This window comes from Triturus cristatus, chromosome 10 (assembly GCF_964204655.1).
Source record: "Triturus cristatus chromosome 10, aTriCri1.1, whole genome shotgun sequence".
In the NCBI taxonomy this organism is placed as follows: Eukaryota; Metazoa; Chordata; class Amphibia; order Caudata; family Salamandridae; genus Triturus; species Triturus cristatus.
Genome location: NC_140593.1, coordinates 439,583,804 through 439,611,055, shown reverse-complemented (window position 1 = coordinate 439,611,055; position 27,252 = coordinate 439,583,804). Strand labels below are relative to the sequence as shown.

The 27,252-nt window shown below is 43.6% G+C and overlaps 1 protein-coding gene across 36 annotated transcripts in view; it reads right to left on the bottom strand.

Annotated features, from left to right (window-relative positions):
• The window catches only part of SVIL (supervillin), a 635,411-nt gene that overhangs the window by 239,130 nt on the left and 369,029 nt on the right, over positions 1–27,252 (bottom strand). For 19 of the 36 annotated variants that reach the window (XM_085631809.1, XM_085631813.1, XM_085631820.1 and 16 more), the window contains 2 exons: positions 22,952–23,047; positions 21,932–22,193 (listed from right to left, as the gene is read on the bottom strand). In XM_085631809.1, the coding sequence (XP_085487935.1) occupies positions 21,932–22,193; positions 22,952–23,047 (358 nt within the window). The remainder of the gene's footprint in view (positions 1–21,931; positions 22,194–22,951; positions 23,048–27,252) is intronic. The other 17 variants (XM_085631823.1, XM_085631825.1, XM_085631828.1 and 14 more) reach the window with 1 other exon arrangement.

Genomic DNA, 27,252 nt, shown 5'->3' with positions numbered 1-27,252 from the left:
CTGTTCAAAAGGAAGCAATATGTACCTGCAAACAGATTTGAGAAAAACTGACACTGTTTAGGATTCTGCTTTTCACACTAGGTTACTGGAAACAGACAGCAGAGATTCCAATCCCCTTAAGGGTGGAACATAACCACTTTAAATACATAGGGATGTGGATCTCTAGGGAGATGCAAACAGGCCCAAGACAACTTAGTCCCTAAACCCAATTGAGGAGAGACTAACAGTCCTTTGAGGGCTCAGCGACAGGATTATTAAACAAGCATTTACAATGCAATGGTCTTGGCATTGGTTAAGTTAGAGCTATTGGCATTGCTCATGACATTATTTTTGTTTATGTTTTTGTTTTTAAAACATTTAAAGAAATGGCATTGTTATTTACGTCAATAGCTTAATCACTCTCAAATGCGAGACCTATTGCATTTGCACCCACACACAGAGCCACCTACACACACACTGATTAAGCTATTGACATTGTAAACAACAATGCCGTTTCTCTACAGGTTTTAAAAACAAAAACAAACAAAAATAATGTCATGAGCAATGCCAATAGCTCTAACTTTACCAATGCCGAGACCATTGTTTTAGTCTGTAAGCACCATTTTCTTGAATGAGTTTCTCCTACTGCAAACACGACATGCTTTCCTGAAACATTCAGAGCGCCAGCCGCACAACACCCATTGGGCTCACCGGGCTTCAGCCCCCCCGTCATGTGTGTCAGCCCGGCTGAGACAGCCTCGCGGGCTGGCGTCCTTCTAATTGCAGCCGGACCAGAGTACTTCACAGGTCTTTAAAAGACCATTTACTCGTTATTGAGGCTTTTGTTGTGTTTTCACCCCTTCTTACAGCCACTCTGCCTATGGCTGGAAGACTTAGCCCCCCCCCCGAAATCCTTTTTCAGCCCCCCCCTAAATTTGGCTGTAGTTGCCCGCCTGCAGAGCGCCATGCGCGCTTTAACTTTCCAAGCAGCCCAGGACAGTGATAGCTGTTCTTTGAATAGGTCTTGCTTTTACAAGAGTTTGAGCTATTGGTATTGTAAATGACAATGCCTTTTATTTATGTTTTAATTAGCAAAACAGATAAATAGGCATTGCCACGTACAATGCCAATAGCCTAAACTCTAACAAATACGAGACCTATTGCATTGTAAATGCTTGTTTTGTTTGTTGTTGAGGGGTTGGGCTGGCCTTCATGTCACGGCGTTTTAACTTAATCTGAAGTCACTCTCGAATAAAACTATATCAAACTGAGAGGCTTCCCGCCTCCAATGTGCCGAAAGCTCACGTGCTAGCGATTCCATTTGGAAACAAACTTGAGGCGTTCAGTGAGTCCTTGCACCTCGCGCTACACTGAACGCCTGCAAAGAAATCATCCCGGAGCCGCAGAGCATCACGGGAAGCCACATTCTACCTTCACTTTATTAAAAGGTGTCAGGGGCGCTAAGGCGGGTGAGCTCCCAGTGTGTGTGGGGGGGGGGGCTGCAGGTGGCCTATATAGAAGCAGAGGCCTAGTGAAGCTGTGAGGGGACAGCTGCAACCTGTGGTCACACCGGCCGTTTATATACTCACATCTTTAAACCGAAGTGTTATTACCCCAGCGTTACCTATGTTACCAACTTTGACGGATGAAAGGCTGAGTCTGCCCTGCAATAATTGCAATTTGTGACTTTTAGTCAGTGTCACATATGCACTATACTCTCAGCTGAAAAGTATGATTGAGGGACTCGGGTATGGACTTTCTCCTGAGAAGTGTTACACTCAGCTCCAGCAGCCTGCCAGCACGCACACGCCCTTCCTGGGCAGGCCAGAGAATTGGTCACTCTACTCCCATTCAGAATCTTGGCCTCTCTGCTAAGATTTCACATGTCCCACAGCTACTAAGCCCATCCCCCATGTCATGTTTCGTCCAATCGAGACTTTTTAGCCAACTGAACATTGCATTGTGGGAAATGTGTGTGCTTTTTTTTTTTCTCCATTTTTTTTTTTAAGAAAACCGTTATGAGCACCGCAGCATGCAAAGTGCTGCTGGCTGTAGCAAAGACAGAGTGAAAGTGCCTCTCAAGAGATGGGGCCTCTTGGCAGCGATACTCCAGAGTTTGGCCGCACCCCAATCATATCCGGGGCTGGCCGAGAACTTTGCCAGGGCCGGTTTGGGTTCCCAGTCCGGCCCTGTCCAGCACTGGTGCCTTCGGGGCCTGTTTCACCCTCGCTACAGGCAGCCCTGACTCTGGGATCTCCCTGCACATATTTAACCCATTCTGTACACGGTCGACTATTCCGTGCTCCCCGCGGCCCATTAAAAGGCAGGAATGCGCAGGAATCTGTAAAAACACCTCTCACGGCAGGGGGGGGACACAGAGCGGAAAAGGCGTGAGGGTGAAAGTGCGGAGGTTATATACAGTGACAGAAAAACAGGAGAGAGGAGCGATAATGTTAAATGGAAGAAAATAGGGTGGAAAGGGAGATGCAAAAAGGAAAACGGAGGTAGAAAGATGAGAAAACTATAGCGTGATGGAGCATGAAAGTGTCAGGGAGGAGAGGAAATGGATGGCAGAGTGGTGAAAACAGAAACGGAGAAGGAAGACAGCCAGTGGAGGGAAACCCTGAAGAGTGAAGGAGAAAGTGATGGGTGAAATACAGACATAGAAGCCGGGCAATGGGTGAGTACCAGCCTTCTTTAAAGGTTAACAACTTTTATTAACATGTGTATGGGCTGTTGGGGGGGCTCACTCTTTAGGATTGAGAGAGAGAGAGGAGGACTCCATGAGGGGCTGATGACAATATGAATGGATAACAAGCCGAGGGCTGATCAGTCTGTGACAGTAACTGGAAGACACCGGAGCTCGGGCACAGCACTGCGGGGCTGCACCGGGGGAAGCACAGCCTGTAGCGCCCGGTTTTTATTTGGTTGGGTATTTTAGCGGCGATACTTTAGCCCTGCTGCAGAGACGCCGGTCTAGACACGCGCTTCGATAAATAACGCCGGCGCCAGACATGCACCATCCGAGGACCTGGAGGCCGGGGATGCGAGAAGATGTAGCCAGGATGAGGTGCCGGTGCATCCCAGCGGGTAACAGATGGCGGAGGACAGCGGCCAGAAGGTACGGATCTCCGAATCAATGAGCTGTGTTAACAAGGCAGAGCAAAAGGCAAGCATACCACCGCCTTTCTCCGAGGCAGAGCAGAAATGGCTCGGAGAAACGCAGTGTCCTTTTCGGATTCGGGGGCGTGTTTTGCTGTTATCTCCTCCTGCCATTGGCTGGAGGAGATAATTAGACTTTCTGCAAAAAACACGCCCCCCGATCCGAAAAGGACAGGGCCTGATCGGAGTGACGGGACCTCTTCTCCAATGGCTGGCCAGCATTGAAGAGGCCAGCCAATGGAGAACAGGGGAGAAGAGGGGCGGGTTCAAGCCCCTCTTCTCCAAGTCATTAAATCTCGGATCGAGACTGCGCAAGCGCAGCCTTCGAGCCGAGACCTAAAAATGGCAGAACTTTGGAACAGATTCTGTAAACAGAATCTGTCCAAAGTTCTACCATTATTTTAATTAATGTTGCTCAGCATTCAAGGAAATGTCAGTCTCTAAGCCCAATAGAAGACGACCGAAGTGGTCTGACCGAAGTGGTCGGAGTACGGCTTGCTGTTCCATAGAGATCCACATCGCTAGATAAAGTAGCTATGTTCCACCCTTAAGGGCACTGGAGCTCTGCCGTCTGTTATATTACAGAGTCTGCCATACAAGATACTTGAAGGGTTTTTACTAAGGCAGACAAATTGATAAGGACATTACTGAGGGGGGTGCTGTGTCAGGGGTGTTCAAAAACAATTACTCTGGTAACACAGCAACAATCTAATTAAAAGAGAAGCATTACCTTACCGAATATACAAAGATTGTAATCGATGTATTCATCTGATTAATGTTAATGCTGAGGTTCCGCATCCGTGGAAAAGCCAACTTCAGAAAGGAGTGACATTACGAGAATAAAGGTATATGCCCATGTATTGTAGGAGGGCTTAAAATTACACAGCTTGCGAGGGTCAGACCCTGTGGTCAAATCATGGCAAACTCAAACGTGAGACGAGATAGCAGACATCAAGGGCGCCACTGCAGCTAACCATGAGACTAAACGATCTGACCCGCTTTAGAAATCGGGATACTACAGCCATACAACTACTCGAGAGTGGAGGCTGGGCTGCAGATGAGGTGGTTCAATTCATGGACCTTAAATAACACCATGCATGACTCCCAAACCCTTATGTATTTACAACTCAGACATGTGCGCTAAGTGTGTATTGGGGAACCCAGAGGCATGACAGATGACTCACTGTTAGAAAAACAGGCTGCTGACTGCATCTCTGCAATATCCTTGCTGTACACCCCCACCCCCCACCACCTGACATGCAAGGACTTAACTTCTACCATATGAAAATTATAATGGAGGGAGAGGATTAGAACAAGTGATGAGGGGAGCTTTAGAGATGCAGGCTTCAACCATGTTCTTCAAAAGGTGGGAGGCCTCATATCTAGACTGATACCAAAAAGCTCTAGAAAAATCAAAGGTTTATTACAGCAAAGAGGAGTGTCTCCAGAAAATGAAGTATCTCCACTATACTAGCAATCAAGGAATGTACCAGAAGAATTGACTGATGTGTGGCTGCTGAGAGGGTGGGGTGCCAGAGCCTTGGGAATACCAACACATTTAAACAAACCTGGCCAAGCAATACAAGGGCAGGGAAATAGACATTTGGAAAACTTCCTGTAGAATCTACATAGGATGTAACCTAGAATGAACTGCAGACCAGGCCTGAGGTAGATTGTATAGTCTGCTGATGACAAGCAAAACTGTTCAACATGTGGAGAACCATATTTATAAACCACCTTGAATAATTTTAATTCAGCCAGCTACCTCACTGCCATTGTATATCCTAATTTGCCGACTAATGAAATTCAGCTTACAAAAAATCTGTTTGAGGCCTTAAGCACACTTCAGTCTAAATCCTTTTCAAGGCTCAAAGTATGCCACTGTGAAAATGGTACCTTATTGCTCGTATTTATGGGCTCAACATCCGTGTTCAATTGTGTTAACCAACAGACTATTGGACGCACAGTGGATGGTACAGACTTTACAACTTCATTTCTTTCCATGCAAAACATCAGCCACTGTAAGCTCCCAAGGCCAATCTCAGAATAATGTTGCAGTGTCAAGGAGTGCACAACAAATGGTGACTTGGCACCTCTCAAGAACATTATTTTATTTTAGCTGAGTCACTGATACAAGGCGATGAAGCTTTCCCACAGATGTCTAAATTAATATGGTTATCCTCTATGCAGATGCTTTAATCTGGTCTAGCACTGCAAATGGCCTTCAGCAGCTGGTTTCTATGGAGTCTGCAAAATGGACAACAGGGACCTGTGCACTAACATTAACATTCAAAAGTTATATTCTTAGGTCCCAAGGTAGAGTTGCTGCCTATGATTAATTCAGGCTTCATCATGACTTTAAAATGACATGGTTCGCTAATCTCCTTTGTTCTTCTGGATGCTAATTTGGATAATGCCAAGGTAACCAAGCCAAAGAGGTTAGTGAGCAGATTCAGCTCTTAGAGGTCGAATAAAGAGAGTTCAACCAAACTGTTAATCAAGTACTTTTTTCTTAAAATATTTAGTCCTCCATGGCAAATCTGAAGGATCATTAAAATGCTATGTAGATAATACTGTAACAATAGGTCAAAAGAGCCTGCCCTCTGAATGCAACTCCGATGACAAATGTTCGCTTACTGTACAATTCCCAGAAGGCCACGTACAGGGCCACGCCCACTGTGGCAGGTGACTTTAATTACTCGCAGTGCGCCAAGAACTGTGCTCACATTTTTTCTTGAACTACGCCACTGAAGAAGGGAGATGAAAACTCCTGAAAAGCGTCTGGCTAAATGAATTAAGATGCCCGTTACCTGTGTGTACCTACTTGCAAGCCGTCAATAAATTCAGCGTGCTACTCATCTTCCTGTGGATTCTTTCCTTTGGGGCTGACCTGCTATGTTGGATATGGATATATATATATATATATTTTTTTTTTTTTTTTTTTAACTATTCACTGGGCATTAGCGCCTTTGGTCACTGATAAGCACTTGTTCACCTGTATATAAGAAACAAACAACTGGTTTGCCTTCCTGCTTGGTTAAGTTTATTCTCAATAAAAAAATGACTGCCGTTCGGCCATTCAGGGTATGAGAGCTTTTATGCAGTTTTTGGGAAAACTTAGTTGTTGGACTAATTCACATGGAATTTGATGTAACCTTTGACAGGAAATGTGGATTAATGTCTTTGTAGATCGTCAAGTAGACTTTCTGCATGGTTAGCCTTTATAACTCACTTACCCTGCATAGTGATGTAATGAAATGGCTACTTTCCAGAGGTTTTCTGCTTGAAGAATTTTCTGGATTCATATGCTGTGCATTATCCGTCATCTAGTGGTTGGGTCCGGAATGGTCTTTTTTGTTGCGTGCGTCGACCACCATTGGTGGTAAGTCCATCCCTTGTGTGATGGATGACAGTGCTACAGAAGCTCCTGTGCGTGGTGGGCATCTTTAGATTCTTTCTTCAACCAATCTTGCAGTTTCTTCCCACTGGTTTGCTTCATCTCTCACTTCTGGGGAGGAGGGTGGGTTGCAAGCTGCAAAACTACTCCTACTGATAAGTAACCATTTTGCTTGGCAGCATTAATCATTGTCTGGATTCACATGCTGTGCATTCGATTAAGTAGCAGTATATTGCTACCTGGGTTGGTTGGGTTGAAATGTGGATCTGTTGGCACTTCTCTGCCACCTGTACCTCCATGTTAATTAGGGACATCCACGCAGTAGTGTTTCGTGAAGGTGTATGGTGATTATCAGGTTGCTGCCATGCAGATTGTCAATGGGTAGGTTTGCTAGGAATCAAGTGTTGCACACGTTTTCCTGGTTGAGTGTGATCTAGGACACAAGGATATGGTAATTTCCGCTCTGGTGTAGCAAGTTTTGATTGTCTCCACTATACATCGTGCTATTGTTCAATTGGTCACTGGTGATCCCTTACTTGCCCTAGCAAAGGAGACAAATAAATGGTTCCCTTTGCAAAAACACTGTTTCTTGTAGTGAGTACATTAGTGCCCTTTGCATGCCCAGTGTGTGCATGGCTCTGTTGGTATTTTTAGTTTTTAAAAGAACGCTGGGAGTTGTATGCTTTGTTTGGCATGGAATTGTGAACCCACCTTCAGTAGGAACTGTGGATTTGTTCTGAGGACCAATTTGTCTTGTATCTCTTCACTAAGGGGACAGTTCCTGTCCACTGACGTTTTTGGTTTCAGGGGCAAGTGTGGAGGTGTTTTGATGAGTTCTTTTCAGTATTCATGTTTTATTATGTTTAGGATCCAAATTTTCTGATGTGATAGTCCTCCACTCCTCGAGGAACCCTCCTATTGGGATCCCCCCCCCCCCCCCGGGAGTTTGGTGGTGGGGTTGAGGAATGATGGAGTCACTTGGCTGCTGAGCCTCCACCTCTATTAGGGCAGACATCTTTCTCTTGTTCTCCCTCCAAAGAATCGTGCCAAGGACTGTCAGTGTCTGGTATTTTCCATGACCCTTTACTGTCTCTCCCCTCTTCATTCTAATTTGTAATTTGTAATTTGTGGGGGTATTTGTAGAGCGCAACGGTCGCTCCGGAAGGAGCATCTTGGCGCTGATTTCCAGGTAGAAGATCAAGTAACTTCCTAAAGGTAGAAAAGTTAGATGGCTGCCATAGTGTAGTCGTCGGGAAGATTAAAAATCCAAGTTTTTAGTGCTTTCCTGAAGTGTTTTTCTTGGGTTAAGGACCTCAGGAATTTGGGCATGCTGTTCCAAGCTTTAGTGGCAAGATGATTTAAGGTTTTGCCACCTTTGGTTTTCAAAGAGAACCTTGTAGAAAGGATTAGATTGTCCTTAGAGGAACGCAGGGATCTGCTAGGGTTGTAGTGAGGGAAACGCTTGATAAGAAATTTTGGGCCGGAGTGATTAAATGCCCGAAATGCTACAATAAGAATCTTGAAAAATATTCTTTTGTGCAGTGGGAGCCAATGTAAAGATTTTAAAGCAGCGGATATTGAAGATTTTCTGGGTAACTTCAGGACTAATCTGGCTGCAGAGTGAAGTACACTTTGGAGTTTTTTAAGTGTAGATTTCTTGGCGCCAGCCAGAAGACCGTTGCAGTAGTCCAAGCGAACAAGAACTAGGGCCACTGCGACGGTTTTTCTAGAGTCTATTGGTAAAAAGTCAAAAAACTTTTTTAGAGATTTGATGATTCCGAAACACCGGCCGGCCACAGTCCTCACGTGTTGGTCTGGCTACACGGATCTTACTGGCAGGGTAGTAGTCAAGGTTGAGAAGGGCACCCCTTTCCTTCTATTTGTGGGCCCCCCCTTTCCTTCGATTTGTGGTCTTTGGTGTTCAGTTGATTTTTTGACATCTTCCTTTCTTGCTGTAATTCTTTGGTGCTCATCAGTTGTCCTTCCAGGCACAACGGGCCAAAGAAAATAAAAATTAAAGATGGCAACAGGAACTTTCGAGGTGCCATCTGATATCACACAAGGGATGGACCACCAAATTGTAGTCAACAGCCAAAAAAAAAATAAAAAAATAAAAAAAAGTGACAATTCCAAACCAGACCACTTGATGGCGAAATAATTGACTGCATGTTAATCCAGAAAAGGATTCATGCCACAAAAGCGCTATTAGGGATGATGTTTTTATTAGGAACTTTAGTTCTGTTTTATACAGTGATTCGAAGGGTTCCTTCATTAACAAAGGACCAGATTAAGGTTCCACCCGGGGGTTGCTGTAAATTTTGGTGGAGCTATTCACTTTGATTAAATCTTGATACTTCAGTGGAGAGTGCTTGTTACAAAGCAATGATTTTACTCTTCTCTTCAGGTTCTGCAATAATCTGCCCCAAGGTTGATCAGAATACATGTATGTACACATTGTTATCTACATGCATACACTGTTCAGGTTTTCATGTAAATTAAAACATTGTCACCTTCATAGTAAACTTCACAGCTTCGTTTATTGTATTAAATAATCCTTGTTGCTTAACAGCAAACACTTGTTACGCCCCTTCCAGACATGCAGGCCGGGGGCTTTTTTCAGGTTTACCAAGTCCATTAAATAGGAATAGAATTTATAATGTCCTCTAAATGAAGGGCTGGTTGAAACCATGATTGATTTCTCCAGCTGTGAAAAAAGGGTCCTTAGCAACAGGAAATTGAAACTATATAGGAGGTTCAGAGTTCACTAGTCTCTGCTGTCTCCCTTGAAGAATAATACTCTTGTCTCCGACAGGACTCTTGAGGACCGGAGTGACAAAAAAAGCGGTCACCTCGTGTATACCACGACAACTGACAGGTGGACTGTTAGCGAAGTGTATGTTTGCATCTTGTCTAAAACAGGAAGGTTAGGTATCGAAGGACTGTCAAAAAGATCCTCCATGATCCACAGGAGGACTCTTCGAATTGATATGCTTAACATTTGTGCTTGGTCTTCAAGCTTCCCTTAGAATTTGGTCATTTGGCCTCCCTCAGAGCGCCACAGATGTGGAGCCTTCAGGAGACAGCTGGTAGGCTGAGACTCTTTGGCTCCGGGTGAAAGCCTACATGGCTAGGAAAATTATTTTCCCCTGTGACATTTCCATTAGGTCTGAAAAACAGGCTCATTGAGAGGCTATCAAGAGCAGCATCATGCATGACTGCCTGCACTTGTTTATTACAAGCGGCATCAGTGGTATTGAGAGAAAAGCATACACATTTTCTTGACTGGTCTATTGATGGGTTAGTCCCCAGGGACAGATAGCGAGGTTACCTGGATGAAAAAAGTTGGCATTTTGCAGACTGTGTTGCAAACAGGTCTACGTTTGCTGTGAACCAGTGTAGGAAAACCTTGTTTTAACTCCCAATCGAGAGACATTTGCTTATCGTCTTAGTCTACCTCCACATTTTATTTAGCTGGGAGGTATTTTGCCATCAGGGTTCTTTCTTTGGATGGCCCATTTCCAAATGTCTTCGGGTTAGTTTCGACCATTCATATTACCTTGACTGCCCATACTTGGATGCAAAACATTGTATATTTGCTAGGATTTATACAGCCATTATTGGTGTTTGGAAGGCATTTAAAACTAGAAAATGGGTACTAAGTTCTAACACATTTGTGTTCTGCCACCCTTATTTTCCACAAGCTCATGTCAAGGGTTCACATGTGTGCTCCCCATCGAGTGTGGGATACATCCATAGTGATGGTCCTGATTGATCCACCACACCATATCCTTCTGTATCCTCTTAGTAACCACCACTAGATCTTCTCAACTGTCCATTACCTGTGACCGCTGATTCAGTAGCCATTCTTTAAATGGTTTAAATTGGATGGTCTCCGATGCATTGAATCTTGACCCTGCGAAGATCTCCCCCCCCCACCCCCCCCTGTATGGGTTAGCACTTATGTGAATTTGAGCAGGCCAGTTTGTGCGGTCTGTTCATGACTGTATGCTTCTCTGGCATGGAGTGAATGAGCTTGCTTTAACTAGCCAATTGGCTACTTAAGGGTACACATCTTGGGTAAGCCGCTATCACAGCCCAAAATTATGTAAACATCCTGTTGCTGCCTTTATACCAAAATAGAGTACCTTAAATTGATAATCTACCTGGTTCACAACAAAGCAAAAAAATCTTTTGTGCTTCTTGTTCATGCACACAGCTAGATATGCAGGTCTGTCGCAATTTAGTCACTTTTCCCACAGCTGCTGGGTGACATCTTGAAGTGTGGTCATTCAGAATGTTTGTTTTTAGGAAATTAAGAATCAGAGTTCTTGAATTGGTGTCAGTGTCTTGCCTGATTTGGGTACCACGAAATAAAGTAAATTCCCTGCTTAGTCACTGCAGTCAGCATTTTTTCTACTGCTTGTGTTTGCAGCAGCTCCTCTAACTACTGCTGTAGATGTTGGAGCTGTGGGGGATGAAGGGTCGAGGTTTGAATACCTCCTCTTACTGACGGTAATAGCATAGGAATCCCTTTTCTGAAGTATTGATACCATTCTTGCGTGTCTGAGGCTCTCATGATCTTTGCTGTCTAGTTACCTTGCTTAATTTGTTGGTGTCTCGTCGACCCCCATTCCAAACTGATGTTCTGAGTAAGGGGTTTAGATAATATTTGCCTACACTTGATACTTGAAACCAGATATCTGTTGCCAGGCGTGCCTCCAAAAGGTTGCAAGGTGGCATAGCTGCCTACTTCCCTTACCTGCAGTGTCCAAGGCGGACTTAATGCAGGTACTGGATATCGGTTTGCCATCCTCCATCACAAAGTTTGCCTTCTGCAGATATTGTTCAGGAAGGGGCTTTATTAGTTCCCCCAATGTATTACCATTGTTGGTCAGCATATTAAGGAGTGCATTTGGGTTTGCAAGTCTCCATTGCGTGGGGCTGCTCTCAATTTTGCGCCCTGCCATCTCCACCCTTCTGCTTTCCTTTTCAGGTGCTTGGCCACCTGAGGCCAGGATATTAGCTTTCTGGTGGTGGCCACAATTTAGTTCACCCTTTAGAGTTGCAGGTTTGCATGCTGCTGGTTCTCGGAACACCTTCCTTCCGTCATCCAGAATACTTGGCAGCATAGGGATGTATTGGTTCTTCCTTTGTGATGGCAAAAGGATTTCCAGCAAAAAGCAAGCCTGGGATTGTTCTATCGGGACCCCAGATTGGTCAGCGTCCATTTATCACCACATTGTACACTGAAATGTCATCTGGAGGTGATGGCCCTAAAGGGTAGGATTCAACACCCTCTTCTGGCAAATCTATGAAAGCTCTTGACATTTTCCTTTGGTACTTTTTAGATGTTGGAAAAAACCTTATTCATACATATTCTCCTTGAAGAACACCACCTGCTCCTTTTTCTGACGTTCCGGCATGATTGAGGGTCGAAGGTGAGCTTGCTCCTCTCCATGTGGTTCTCCCAGGTAGTTTCAAAGGGGTTAGAAATGTAAGCGATGCATAGAAATTCCTTTTCTGAAGTATCAAGGCCATTTGGTCTTTGAGTCACCTCTCTCTCAACCTCAGGTGCCTTATGTTAAGCATAGAGGACAGGCACCACTTTTCTCTTCGGGTTCTTTGGTCTTGTTTTGATTCTTTCCCCCTCTGACTATTTTTTTTTAACGTTTGGATGCATCAGATGGTCGTCCTCCAATGGTGTCCTTGTGTCAGCCATTGGGGCACTATTTCAACGTACCTTCATTCGTGGAGGGTTTTGGTTATTAAGGTTACTTTTGGATCTTTGAGGTCCGAATAGGTTGGCTTAGGCCCACTGTGTTTGTGACCACGTCTTTTGTGGCTCCCTCCTTTGACTTTATGCTGCTTTTCTTTTTCTAACTAGACAAGGTCCCCTCAATTCTTCTCCTTGTGCCACCTCTGTGCCCTTAAAGTGGTCAGTCACTCAATGAACCAAGGTCTGTCAGGGAAATCGGTTCTTATTCTCGGCACTGAATTGAGTCATAATATTTCCACTTTTGTTTTTCCCTGGTTCCAAATGTGTTTGGCTGATACTCTGTGCACACATGGCAGTCTCTGGTGTTGTGATCCTTTCACAAGCATAAGTTCCAGACACTAACAGTTCAAAAATGACAAATTTATGTTGCTATTTGGTAAAGAATCTAAATGGGTCCTCACCCATTCCCCTCAATGATTGCAGCACCCAGCCTGCGCAGTCTTCGGCCGTACAATGATCCCCCATGTGGGGCGCCCATCTATTTTTTGGTGATCCTTGGTGCTTATTCACTGTCAGTTTAGTTCCTTTACAATTGGTTTTTCACAGATTTACCACAGCCAGCTCTACAATCTGTCAAATTTTTCCCAAGTCTCCATAGAGGTTCATACAACTGCAGCTTCTGCTTCCAGTTCCTAAAGCAGTTGAAGAGGACTAACACGCACAGGGGCTTCCGGTGTGCACATCTGACATCACAAGAAAAATGGGCACATCACCGAATTGTGCCCAACACCACCCATGTGAAGAAAAATAAATTAAAGACAAAAAACGAGTATTCTAGACCAAACCTTTGGATGGCGGATTAATGCATAGCTTATGAACCAGGATAAGATACCTGCTGCAAAAATCTTTTTAGTGTGGAAAATGTCATTGTGCATCACCTTAACTAAATTTCACAAGGGATTTTACGAGTCCTTATCATCTAGTAAAATATGTGCTCATCTTCACAACGTTTTCTTTGTTGAGGCATTTCTATAGAATCCGTTTTTTGTTCAATTACAAGCTAGGTACAAAAAAACACTAACTGCTGCAAGTTTCTTTCACTATAAACCAGCCATTTATATTTGTCATTGCACCCGCATTCTTTTTAGGTCGAGCCTAGGCAGCGCATGTGCTGTCTCGAGACATGCTGTATCGCTTTCTGTGGGCTTCAGCACTCTCATTGCTTTTCATTCGTTCGTCTATGTGTCTTTCTAAATTCCTTTCATTTCTGTGGTCTATTGTTCACATTTGTCCCTACTTTCGGTGTGTTCCGGCCCAAGGCCATTGGCCCCGTTACACATTAGTTCAAGTGAATTTCTGTTAGTTACAGCGCACTTTTTTGTCTGGTTTCTGGCTGAAACACAGGCGCTTAGGTTTTGAGTGACTAGTGTTTTCATTTTTGAACACGTTCACCCGACTTGCTCGGAGAGCGCCGTTGTAAACAGGGCTGTTCTTTTCTGGACGGCTTCAGGACTCTGCACTTAGTACTAGTTAAAGACTGAGCCATTTTAGACACTAGCGCTCGTATTTTCATTTTTCTTTATTTACACGCATTCACCCGACTTGCTCCTAGAGCACTGTTGTAAACGTCGCTATTCTTATCTGGTTTTGTGACCATATCACTTAATTATATTGACATTTTTATACATTGACTATTTGTGCACAGGTTTCTCCCATTTATTACCAACTTATCACCCAAATACATATAGAAGCAAGAGTCCTTTATCCTCCTGCACCCTCTTCCTCGTCTGCTAACTCATGGTGCCTTCTGCTAGGCTGAGCCAGCCTCACTGGCTGGCAGCTAAAAGTGAGGGACACATGGCAACACCTGCTTCCTTCCAGCTGCCAACACTAGATTCAGAACTCCGATCCTTGTTGCAGATTGCAGCAGTTCCAGCTAATGCCGGTCTCCCGGTTTTGTGCATTTTTAAAAATTTTATTTGTCCCAGTCAAGGGATAACCAAGGCGTTGAGGAACAGAGCATGGAAATGACACTTGCTTCACGGGGCAATACAACCAAGCGCTTGGGTTATCTAAGTGGTGAGGGCAGAATAGAAATAACTGAACGTTATCACTATCAAAGGAAGAAATGTGTCCAAGGCTTGGTAAAAAGCTTGTATGGACTGAGGTGTTTAAATAGGAGAATCCCCCATGGTAAACTTATGAATAAAGATTTGTTACACCGAGGTGGTAACAAAATTATTACAGACTGAACATTTGCAAACTATGAAGATATCTTGCCCTTCAAACCACATGTGACCGCAATCTCCAGATCAGGCCATAGACATTGCAAGGGGGATGTGGGTACTAATGCAAGCAACTTGGAAGTCATTGGGCTCCCTGCACCCCTGAGCCTTGGCACCAATAGTGACACTGCACATTATGGATCTCTGAGCTGCTCGTTATACCAGTCTCCTTTCTCCATGTATCCAGCTCCATTTCCTTTCATCTCAGTGTCGGTCTTTTTCTCCTCTCGTTGTTAGTCTTTACTCTTACCTCCTTCCCACCTAATGCTTGTTTTTTTTCCTATTGGTCGATTTAAAATATTAAATTATGAAACAAAGCCTGAAACAGTATCAATTATCATAATGCATGTTCTTCTTGGGGACTTCTCCGTATGAAATGGTTATATTTGTTTAAGCCAGGGGATGACGCTGCTGCTTAAGTACGTCTCCTAATCTCTGCCTCTCCTGTTCTGGCCATGCCCTCGTTCTTTCAGCAGCAGGAGATGGCAGCTGCTCAGTACTCCTGCGGCGGGCTTAACCACGATATCAGCGTGTTTTGGTGGCTTCAACACCCTCCAAGCAGCCTCCGTGCTTCTGGTGATGGGCACTTCAGCGTCCCCATGTCACTTTAGAGGGCAAAGTTCTTATTACAGAGGGTTCACTGGGGCAAGCTAAATGTAGTGTATGGCGGCATTTTTCGTTTGGCTGAGGAAAGACGACCTCTTGGACACCATACAGCAACGCCAGGTAGAGCACATTGTTTCCTCTTATTTGCATTGAATCCCAGATCACTGCTTTGCTATTTTTTCGCTGCTTCCTGGAGAAGGCCCTTTCCTGGAGAATGCCCTTTCCTTTGATCCTGGAATTCGAACTGTGTCTTTATCAGTGACTTTTACAGACTTGCTTGGATCTAGTAAGTAAAAGAACCAACTCTTTCTCCTCCTCTGCAGGCCGGCATATTTGCGATTTCAGCGATATTGCTGACCAAATTAGCCAAATCCCAGAAGACCTCAAAGTACTTTAATAAAAAAGAGAAAGCCTCACTGGGTGAGCTAATGGGTGCGCAGAAAATAGTTCAGGGTATGCTATGGCTATACGCGCTATAAGCACCTCTATGGGAGAAGACTAGGAAATACCCATCATTATCTTAAGTAATACACCCGCCTTGGACATTGGGGATGTTGGGGCACGAGACACTGCGGAAAAAAAGGAGGGGAGCAGAGTCCCAAAGGACTGGAGATACAATCGTCACACCAACCTTCTCAGCGGGGGAAAAACAGATGTCACAGGCGAAGCAGCAGAAGCAACTAGAGCAGGCTGCAGAGTATGGAGAGGCGGATCAAGAAACTGTGTGCAATGACTCCTGGGAAAATAGCCGGGGGTGCTATCCTTGGAGAACGGTGAAGGAGGATGTGATGGGACCTTGATATATCCAATAAAACCGGTTAGCAGAAATAGTGTTAAAAGCAGACCTAACATCGCTGGGAGACGCCAGGAAGAGTCTCCATGAGGTCCAGGGCAAATTACGGAATCTCTGCTCAAGAGAAATGTTTGAGTTAACTACGCTCCTGCCACTCACTGTTAAACAATTTCAATACAATAGGAGCAGCTGAGACCCACACAGGGTAGGAGGGACACTCCCTAGAACAACTGGGGGAGGAGATGTCTCAGGTCTATTGGGTATACTGGAGGTGTTGAGAGGGTAAATCAATTGAAACACAGGTAAAAATGGCAGATGAATTATAAAAGAACGGCTAGTCGGGTCTACAATTGGGGAACCTCTACCAGACTAAATGAGATGGAGCAAAGAGTGTCTGAATGCGAGGATACATTTCGCTCACTTGTAGCCAATGAAAATATGGAAAATGAGATATAGCTCAAAGATAAACAGGAGAAAATTGAGAACCATGCATGGAGGTTCAACTTAAGGTCAACTGGAATCCCAGAACAGAGGCTGCTGCTGGGTATATACCCTTGGTCAAAAATGCAACTAAAGCTCTTGTGATTTCAGATTAAAATCAAGACTTTACAATCATGTGGGCTCAGAGTCCCAGATCAGTTTGCTGTCCAAGCTAAGTATCCTACGACAATGTTGGTGATCTTTGCAGGCTACAGAACCAAAGAGATAATACCGGCTAAGGCAATAAAGGAGAAGTTGCTTAAGAAGTCAGATAACCGGATGGGCCTGGAACATGGGGGGGGGGGAGACTACCTAGGCTGTGATGGTGCATCTCAGGTGGTGTTGTACGCATGTTTGACTGTCTTCAAGTAAATAATGCACTTCAGCAGTTTGGCACTTTAAGGCAGCAAAGTATTTGAGGACTAGGGGGTGTTTCTCGAAGTTTTGGGTTTGTTTGCAAGTACATGAGGCACTGCAGCACTTCGTCATGCTTAAGCACTTTGGAGAAGGGAAAAAGGAAAGCTAACATGGAGATATACAAGTTGCAGGCTTTGGCCGAACACAAGGTGCCCTTTAGCCGTTTGATGCACTTTAGGGTATATTTTTGCACTTCAGTGTACAAGTTTGCTGGCAGAAATAGGAAGGAGGCAGCGAATCAAACATTTAAGATTATTTAATTTAATATAATGGGCTAAATAGAAAGAAAAATATGTGCTATTGAAGCCTGGATAGAGAAGCGTAATCAGTAGGTAGTGTTATTACAGGAAACCCATATGCCATTGGATAGGATAGCAAAGTTTAAGAAATGGGTTGGTTATACAGGCTTTTTAGCCGCTGCAGCGACCTATTGCGGAGTCTGTTTTTATAGCCTGAAATTTGAACGTGAAAGTTCATGACTGGGCGAGCGACATGCAGGGCTGCTTGCGTTGGGTTAACTGCTCCGTCTCCTCAGAGCGGTTTACTTTAAGCTTTTATGATCTTGTAGAGAATACAAGGCCATAGGAGGAGTTATTCCAAATCTTTAATGCAAGCCCCGCGTGAGATTATAGGTGGAGATTTTATTTTTTTTGCAAAACACAGGAGTGGACTCCTCTTCAGGTTGTGAAAGGCAGCAGAAGCTCACAGTAGCGAAAACCATGCAAAATCAGTGGGTCCTTTCTCTTATTGATCCTGAGAGGGGAGCATTCCCAGAAAATATAGAATGTACATGCTTTTCAGTCTCAAGTAAGCTAAATGCTTGGTGATTATCAAATACTATGCCAAGGTTTATGTAAATAACATGGCTTACAGGCAGAAGATTTACAAGAGTAATTATGCCAGGATGTTTATTGCTTGGCAGGCCCGTGAGCAAGAGGCCAGTTATACTTTACATACTTTAAAATGTCCCGTAACAGGGTTATTCAGTAAGGGACAGGGAAAGAAATGTAATCTCTCAAAAATGATCGCATCTACAACTATACTCAGGTAGTTGATAAGGTGACGCTGGAGACATCCTGAGGGGTGGGTGGAATGATAGATATGCAAACACATTTGGAGGAAGATGGGCAAAAACAAATGATCAGTCTCTTTTGCAAAGAGATGTTTGAGGTAGTTAGTAACTGGCCAAATTACAAGGTCTGTGGCCCGATGCTTTTCCATCAGAATTTTAGAAGGAATCTCTGGACGTTTTAATTGATTATCTGCTCTTATTTGCCAATTCTATATTCGAAGGAGGTCCCATCCCACCCTTTTGATCCAGGCAATGTGGTCAGTTTTTTTCTTTTAAAGAAGGAAAGGATACGGAGGATCCAAACTCACTTCAAACCGATAACATTGCTGATTTCAGGCTAGAAGATAATCATGAAATTGCTGGCAAACAGACCTAATGGGATAGCTACTAAACTTATGCACCATGATCAGAATGGTTTTATTGCAGGGTGTCGGTTAGGAATAAACGAGCATTATTTTGTGGAAGTGCTTGATTATCTATCCGTTACTCAAATTCCTGCTGCAATCGTTCTACTGGCTGCTGAAAAGGCTTTCAACTTTGTGGTCTGGGAGACACTTTAGTATTCTGGAGAGATTCAATATAACCTCCCAAATCATGAGGTGGATACAGAAAAGATTATTGTTAATGCATTAGAGGCCAGAAAGGTGTGATTATTGCGAGGAACTAGGCAGGGTTGTCCTCTGTCCCTTTTCCCTTATCAAGCCATTGGCGATCGTAATACAGAAAGATGCGGAGGTTCAACCTCCCATACTGCAGATGGATTAAAAAAAAAGCTCTATATGGATGGTATAATGTTGCTGCTAGATACCGGGATTACGCAGGAAAGTGTCGGAGATTTTTTTCTATGTCCAAGAGATTTTGGGGCTATAGAATTATTAAAAAGGAAGCCAGTCATTTTATGTAATAGTGAGGTTGAAATTCTGCCTCCAGATATTGCCACCCATGTGAATGAACAACTGAAGCGTTATTAGGGCATTAGGCACACATCCAAAATTGAAGATTTGGTTTAAACTTGATTTTGTCCCATTGCTATAATGATTTTTATGCACAATGGAATTTGCTCCCCTACCCTTTTAGGGGAGGGTGGCATTGATAAAAATGGCAATTTTACCCAGGTTTAATTTTCTCTTTGTTGCAATACCTCGTGAGCTAGAGAATGATTAATTATTATTTTTTTTTTTTTGTAAAGTTGAATCTCTGTTTTCATCTTTATTTGGCAGAGGAAAAGGGGCTAGATTAGCACTTTGTACAGATGTGGAGGATGGTGGATTAGCCCTTTCAATCTGTAGGATTACAATTTTGCAAAATATATGTTCAGATTTCATTAAAAAAGTCAGTCAGCTGGAATCTGTAAGAATGACCCCATGAGCTAGATATTATGGAAATACAACATAAGTGATGTTTTAAAGTTGACCAAATTCCCATAAAAAGTGCTCTATAAGATTCTGCGATTGTTTTTTTAAACTGGAACACTATAGGTGTTATTTTAGCCCCTACATTAATGCTGCCACATGCCTGTCGGATTTAGCTTGGGGTCCCTGGGAAAAGATGGATCAGAGTAGAGTTTTGAAATGGAGCGATGGGTTTGAACAAGGTGACAGTTTATAATGGGGACAGGTGGACACGTTGGACATAAATTAAAGAGTTAACAGGAGGAATTTCTAAATTAAAAACTGATGTTAGTCTAGTATTGAGCATAAAGATTTGGTCATGCATGGAGAAGGTAGCTTGCATCATGCAGAGGGGTTGCTACATCTCAAAAAGCTATTAGTAAGTGGGGGGAATATGAAGGATTTACACTGACAAGTGAAGTGTGGGGGTAAAGTTAATATATTGACATTTGCGGTGTGTTACAACTTGTGTATAATGCAGTTTTATGCAAAATGGCTGCTCTGTAAAACCCTGCAATTTTTATGCGATGAATTAATCACTTTCAGGCGGTCTTAAATATGTATTGATTGGAGAAGCAAACTGATCCCACATCATTTGGCAATGTGCAGCTATCCAAGAATTTTGGAAATCGATATTTGTTTACCTGCAGCAAGTGTGGCAAATACAGCTGGCAACCAATGCTTCGTTGGTGTGGTTAGGAAATAACCTTACCTTGAGATTAACTCACAGACATCAAAAGCTGCTCTATGTCTCAATGTTGGTGGCCAGATCTTTGCTGCTTCAAAAATGGAAAAAGCAAATCCCCTCTACTGGTGAGCGGGTAGGGAAAATGGGGCAAGTAAGAGCAAAAGAGCTATTGTACGCTACTCTATTTGGAGGGATTGGAAGATTCAAAAAAATGTGGGCTAAATTTATGATGGATTAATATCTTGCTGAGGGAAGTGTAGGCAGGTCATTCTTATATGCTGCATATGGATACATTTGGAGCAGTACTTTAAACTATATTGTATAAAATGTTTTAAATATGGTTTGAAACTGTACGATATTGTAGAAAATTGTATGAAAATTGAATAAAATCAATCATGGGCTAGCTCGTCTGTTGGTGTATTGTACTATTCTGGACCTCAAAATAAAATTGTATATATAAATAACTATTTGTTGAGTACTCTATTTAAAAGATGTTTTACCAAGGGATGAATACATCTGACTGACGTTAGATGTTTAGGGTCAGAAGATTAACACGCCATTCTACTAACCTGATCCTCCAGTAGGTCATCCCAATCCTCAATACATCATTCCATTATTAGTACACTAAAGTATAACATTACAGTCATCACTGTTTTCATCTCTGCTACTTCTTCATTGAACCCACTTCACCTTTATATTTTCAAGATGTTGATCTGTGCAGCACCAGTACATATATTTGTATGCATTAATTTCTCACGGGTCTGATTAAGAAGAGGTTGCACTATGCTTTCTTAAATAGTAATTTTTCCAGCTGTGCTAAACATCACTGTTTAACAATCTTCTGCTGCATTTTTGGAAATTTTCACCCAGTCTCCAATTAACCACATGCACTAAGCTTCTACTGTGCATTTGAGACTATGGAAAACTCTCCCCCCTTGAACCATTGTAAGATCGACATGAAATCTTTGCAGACATTAAAATCAGTCAGAGCTCATGCTGGATAAGCTCAGGAGTTTGGTTGGCAGGGTCAGCGCACTGAAAATTTTAGCTCCGCTAACGAAGTTGGATATCAAGAAGGGGCTCGATTCTTGAGACCGCGGGTCTAATTATGTCAAGTCTGGCATGATCTACCTCGGCCCGGGACAAGTCATGTAATTCTTCCTCGAGGCCAATGGATTGAGCGAGCAGTGGATAAAATGTAACTGCAGAGTACAAAAGGACTACAGGGTCCTGTTGAGGATGATGAAAGGGGGCTCTGCACCCCACATTGTGGGGCCATGGCTAAAAGACAGGGCCTCTGTTTTATCTAAGACAGTCCACTGGAATGTCGCATAATACATGAATATGCAGCAGGGCATCTGTTCAGATCCATCGAGCATGCATTGATCATCAGTACTGTGGACACCCTGCCTAGATGGAGAACTGGAGTTGCCAGGTATCCTTAGCCTCCACTGATTACCGACTTGAAGGAGCATTTTAAACTATGAATTCTAGAACCGGGGTACGCATTTCAATGCCACAAGAAAAGAAAAATGACATAGGGCCTAAAATTTTTTTTTTTATTTACTGTTTATGTCATTTTACACTCCTAATCCTGTCAGATCTGCATAACTTGTCAGAGTTAAATTTCATGGCTAATCATGTTGTAGCAAGACAATACCCTACAGTGAAATCCGAGTTAATAAAATGACAGATGTTACATTGAGGAGTCCACTGACAGCCTAACCCATACATTCTCAGCAGGCCGGAGATCCCTGGAAAATGATGCCTTGGTAGATTACCACATTCACGAGATGAGTTCAGCAAAGCATTTAAAACCGCTAAGCTACGTTTCCACAATACTGTTGTAAAGTCTTCAAATTATCTTTACTATTAAAAAGGAAACCATGCAAAAAAAAAAAAAAAATTTTTTTTACAAAAAATACATCCATTGTATGGCAAATACCTGTTCAACTTCTCCAAGCGTGACGGGCTGCGTCTGGTAGCGGGCATTCATTCTCCTCTGCCTCATGTCCGCCCTGCTCCTTGTAACGACGGCTTTGGTCGCCGGCTGGGACAGCTTGTTAAATAAGGCCATTTTCTCTGCCAGGCTCAAGGTGGACGTGTCCGGCTCGTCGGAGGTACTTTCCTGCACGCTTGCATCTTTGACCTGCTCTGCCTTTTCCTTCTCCTTTTCTGCTGCTCTCTGATGAGCGGAAGCTTGTAAACTGAAATGCAACCCAAAGTTAAGGGAGAAAAATTAAACCATCTGCAATCTCCCATTCCCCTTCCCTTGCACAATATAGCGCACATCGACGATGTACTCTGGCTGCTGCAAGAAATAGGTACGGCTATGCTTTAGTAAGCAGACAGTAAGCAGTGCTGCGCACGTTCTTGTCAGTGCACTGTTCGAGGGCATCTAACATGAGCAGCTATGAAGCGAAAGCCTGCATTTTCTAGAGGAAATTGACCTCACTCATCCAACCTAAGAGGATGCAGAATAGACACCCAGAACTGAAAGGCGCACACCTTCAACATGGAACACTTGTACACAGCACGATATATACGAAGCACTGTGCTATTATACCACACCCGAGTTTACTGGGGATGGGGGGGGTATACATGTTATGTTTGCCTGTAACACTCGCCATACGCTTTTTCTGGAGAACTTTAATTGCATGCGATACAAAAATGCATAGGTAATAACTCATCACGACACAACAAACGTTGCCACATGGTTAAGTAAAAACAAAAAAAATTTATTAAAGACATTTGTTAGAACAAAAGCTCTAGCGTAATTAGAGCAAATAAGTGCGAAGAAAACCATTTTTATCATGCAGGTCTTAGTGACAGAGGTGCTGTGTCTTTGCACAGTAACATTCCAATCGCAAACTGCATTTGTGAGGCTTGCACGAATGTGACACATTTCAAGAGGCATCTCTGCGACCCGTGTGCTCAATGCATCATGCAGGCAGCTCCCCAGTACCTGATATGATGTACAGTGTTCTTAACTACAGTGGGGCTAGGAATTCTGGCCACTACAGTGCGGGTAGTCACTGTTTGTGAAGCAGGGGCGGGTTCTCTTAATAAAGGATAGCAAAGGAAAAGGAAAGCGCAGAAGAAAGGAAAGAGAAAAGAAAAACGCATTAAGGAAAGCAGGATGGTTAATTACAGGAAAGCAAATTAAAATGTTCGAGAGGTTCACAATTACTTTACACGATTTTACTTTTGCATTTGGAATACATTGAACAATTCAACACAAAATTACCTCCAAAATGTGAGATCAGAAGAAATACTTACCCCTTATAAGGGGCTCCTAAACCTTTGCAGGAAAAACCTCGACCATTAGGAGTGACCACTCAAAGGGGCATTGCAGGTGTGCCCATTGGGATGGCCGAAGGGCCAAGCACAGAAGGTGGCATCAAAAACACCAGACTGGGAGAGATTAAATTTCTTTGAAAATGAGCAAAATATTCACATCTACACACACTAGGCCCCTCACCCCCATGCACCAACCGGCAGGAACAAAAGATCCCCGATAAAGAGCCCCGGTTCGGGAGCCCGTCGAGTATTGCAGCGCTGACTTGACGAGGGGCAGAGCTCATATGATGAAGCATGACACCTAGCTAGCTGGGTGTGTGAGAGCTCTAGTTCCACCAAGGGAATTCCCCTGGTCTTCCCCCGGCCACTCCCGGGAGTGAGTGGAGGATTAACCTTCCCACACTCACTTTCTGCTCCCCCTTGTTCTCTTCTATGTACCAGAGGAACTTTGTACCCTGTTTTGTTTACAACCAGAATACCCTGGAATAAGCTGGCTGCAATTCGCTAAATTGAAGTAGCCCCGTCCACCATCAGTTCGTCTCACTAGCATAAGGAAGTGCTCCTAGGCATGTAGCCAGTCTAAAAGGTCCTATTACAAGGTAGCCTTATCTGGCATATTGTGGTTATTATAGGCATGTTTGCCCTAAACTATAGTTTTGACTCTCGCCCCGCATACTTCGAGCATTATTTTGGACATAACTGATGGTAGCCTGGAATAAGGTGTGAACATACTATAGTAACCCTCTTCCTGGGAATTAAGCTGCCTGCTGCCCTTGGCAAATAATGGAACCCACTGCTGGAGGACAACATGGCATGAAGTGGGCATTTGGTACCTTCCACTTGCATAGGGTGGTTGGTGCTGGCCTGTGGGCCCAGTGTTGCATCACCTAATAAATGACTGTAGCCAAGGTGTGTGGCTACAAATGCACACCAACACTAAGGAGATTAGGATGCTTGCCAGTCCCTTGCCTAATGAGCATGGTGGTCCAATCTATTAACCAAGTTGACATTATGGGACGGCTGTTATCCCAAGGAAACCAAAGGATATTAAGGAAGCCCTACATCTTGGGTGGCTGGTAGTCATTGACCCATTAAACACCCACAGGAAAATGCAATTTTGAATGAATGGTTCTCTCCAAGTGAACGGACATCTTTGCATCGGAGTGGCCAGTTAGGTTAGGCCGACCAAGCACCAGCCTCTAAATGGAAGATCCTGACCCCAATTCAGTGCAAAATGTTGCACGTTAAACAAGTGCTGTACACAGAAGAGTCTGGACTAGAGGTAGAGTGGCCATATCCCCTGAATGAGTACAGCAACAATTCAGATCTAAGGAAAAAAAAAACGCTGCCACTGACAGTGGCGGCTCTTTCGTAATGGCAGAGGAGCGTCGCCCCGCTGGGTCAGTAAGCAGGAAATAAAATATATTTTTTCCCCCGCTGACTGACTCAGCCAGTAAGTCTTGAGCAGGGCGGGGGCATGGCAGGGAGGAGGCTGCAGTGTGCACTGTAAAGTGCGAATGTCGGTTTGGCCAGGCCGTCTTAGGCCTGCCAAACAGACATGGCACTGAGGTTTTTCCAACCCTGCTGTGTTGCACAGCCGGGTTGGAGAAATGCCACAGGCACTATGGCACTGAGCGGCTAACGAGGCCGCTCAGATCAATCCGGTCACTGCTCTCTCATGCTAGAAGTGTAGCGTCTGTATTGGGTGGGGAGCCTGAGCTCATGTCCCAGGGTCTGCTGGGACACTATCCGGAGTTAAGAGGAGCACAGACGCATCAGCGGCAAAACAGGTTAGTTTTTTGTTTGTTCTTTAAGTTACATCTCCCTTACTGCCCCCAACTGGGGTCTTGTGGGGGCCACCACTGGTCACTGAGCCTGGTACCGAACCACCCTGGAGCTCACTGGACTTCGTCTGCCAATTCGACCAGCAATGGAGTGGTCTTAAGGGACAAGATCAGTAGTTCACTTTCTCCACCGGAGACATGGTCCCAGAAATACAGACCCAGAACCATGCACCTGCACAAACTGCTGCCAAAGTGCTGTTGGCACCACTGCCTGTAGATTCAAATGCACAGACTGCATACCACCGAGAACAGAGTAAGACAGAGTTGCTTAGTCACTGTATCCATTTACACCCAGACACTGCACTTTGGATGTTCCTTGTAGGACAATCTGGGCATGGATAGGTCAAACAGCAGAGTTTAAAATACCTGCATGCCCACACTTACAATCAAATGGTATGGAGGCTATATGACTCACTAACTCACTAAGTGTTTATACTTAATAGAAGTAAAGTCTAATTTATTTTTCGTTAGAAAATACACTGCTTGGACATTTATTTGTAGGAGAGAAACACGTGGTAGCTGAAGCGATTAGTGTTCCTTCACAGTCCACCTGGAGGAGTAAGCCTGGAGCATCTGAACTAGCTTCTTCCTACAAGCTAGGAACCTACAAGGGAGGTGTTTGGTAATTTAGTGAGATTGCAAAAGGATGGGTTTTCAAGGACAACAGCAAGGCACGTTACAAAGGCTTTCGGAGTGGCACTATCCTGGAATGGGGCACGCTTCTTTCATCAGCTCTTTCACAAGGATTGCTTCGCCAATTCAACAACTCAACTAGAGAGCCTTTTCACTGTAGGACAAGTGCCAACTGCTTGAGGACACAGTACTGAAAAACCTCCTGAATAGGCGCGCTTATGTACATGGTCCCCTTCCTCTTATACTTCTAGCAGGGGCATCGGACTTGTGACAATAGGAGTGCCATACACCAGCTCTCAAAGTCTGTCAAGTAGCCTTTTATGTACACATTACCTGAGCAAGAGAGCTTTTTGACTACTTAAGAGGCTAAAACGCCCCCAACTTGGAGCATGAGAAACTTAAGTTTTCAGAAGACCTGCCCACGTGTCCGTGTATAGCCTACAGCATTTTTTTCCAAATGTCTTTTTGTAACATGCACTGGATAAATATGACAAATGAAAAGTACCATATCCACAGACTGTTCACAGTGCGTACATAAAAACGAATTCCCCAACAATAGCCCACAGCATTGTTTGGGTGGCTGACCACTGTAACTAAGTTACTTTTGGATCCAGTCAGAAGTCAAGTTAATTAATACCATGGATCATTAAACTACAATGTAATAAAATACATCAATTTTATACAAAATAAAAATAAAGATACATTCACATATCTTTATCACTTATAAAAACTTCCCGACAACAAAACTGCATTGTAATTAAATCTCTGCATTTAAGTGAAAACCATATGAAATTAAACTAGTTTTACAAATCTTCACTTTCTGCTCCTATAAGTAAATAGTCCAGTAACGTTCATTGGAGCATTTCATACTTAGACCTCATGTATGGTCACCTCTTCACAGTTTTCTATGGATGCTTAGACAGAAGACTGTACACAAAATGGATCTAGGCCTACTCTGAATTTTGATATGGTACGTCACATTCCTGGCTTTCATAGGGCAGACGTGTTAGGAAACATTTTCACTACACCAAGAATTCCATTCCTCAAGGATACAGTAGAATTCATTGATCGATGGCTAAAATGTGAGAATTTAGAAACCATTTAAATCCTTGGTTAACCTTACTGGAAGAGTTAAAATGAGAGTTTAGGGAGAGCTGTTCCGTAATTTTATCCAATTGCTCGCTCAATCCTGCATGCCATTTTAAAATCACTACTCAACACTTCTTCCACAAAACCGTAAGGCTTGCCCCGTCAATACATTAATCTGGTCTCCATACGTATTTCCAGCACCATTAGGGATTTAAGTAAATTTAGAAGAGACTTACAAAATGGCTCCTCTGTCACATCCCAATCATGTGTCACGCTTATGTAAAAAAGTTCTTCACCATACAAGTCTGTATTGGACTATAGCTTTAAAAGCTGTCTGAAATAGTGACATATCTGGGCCACAATAATATCTGCCAAAGTTAGAGCCCAGTGACTGTGGTAA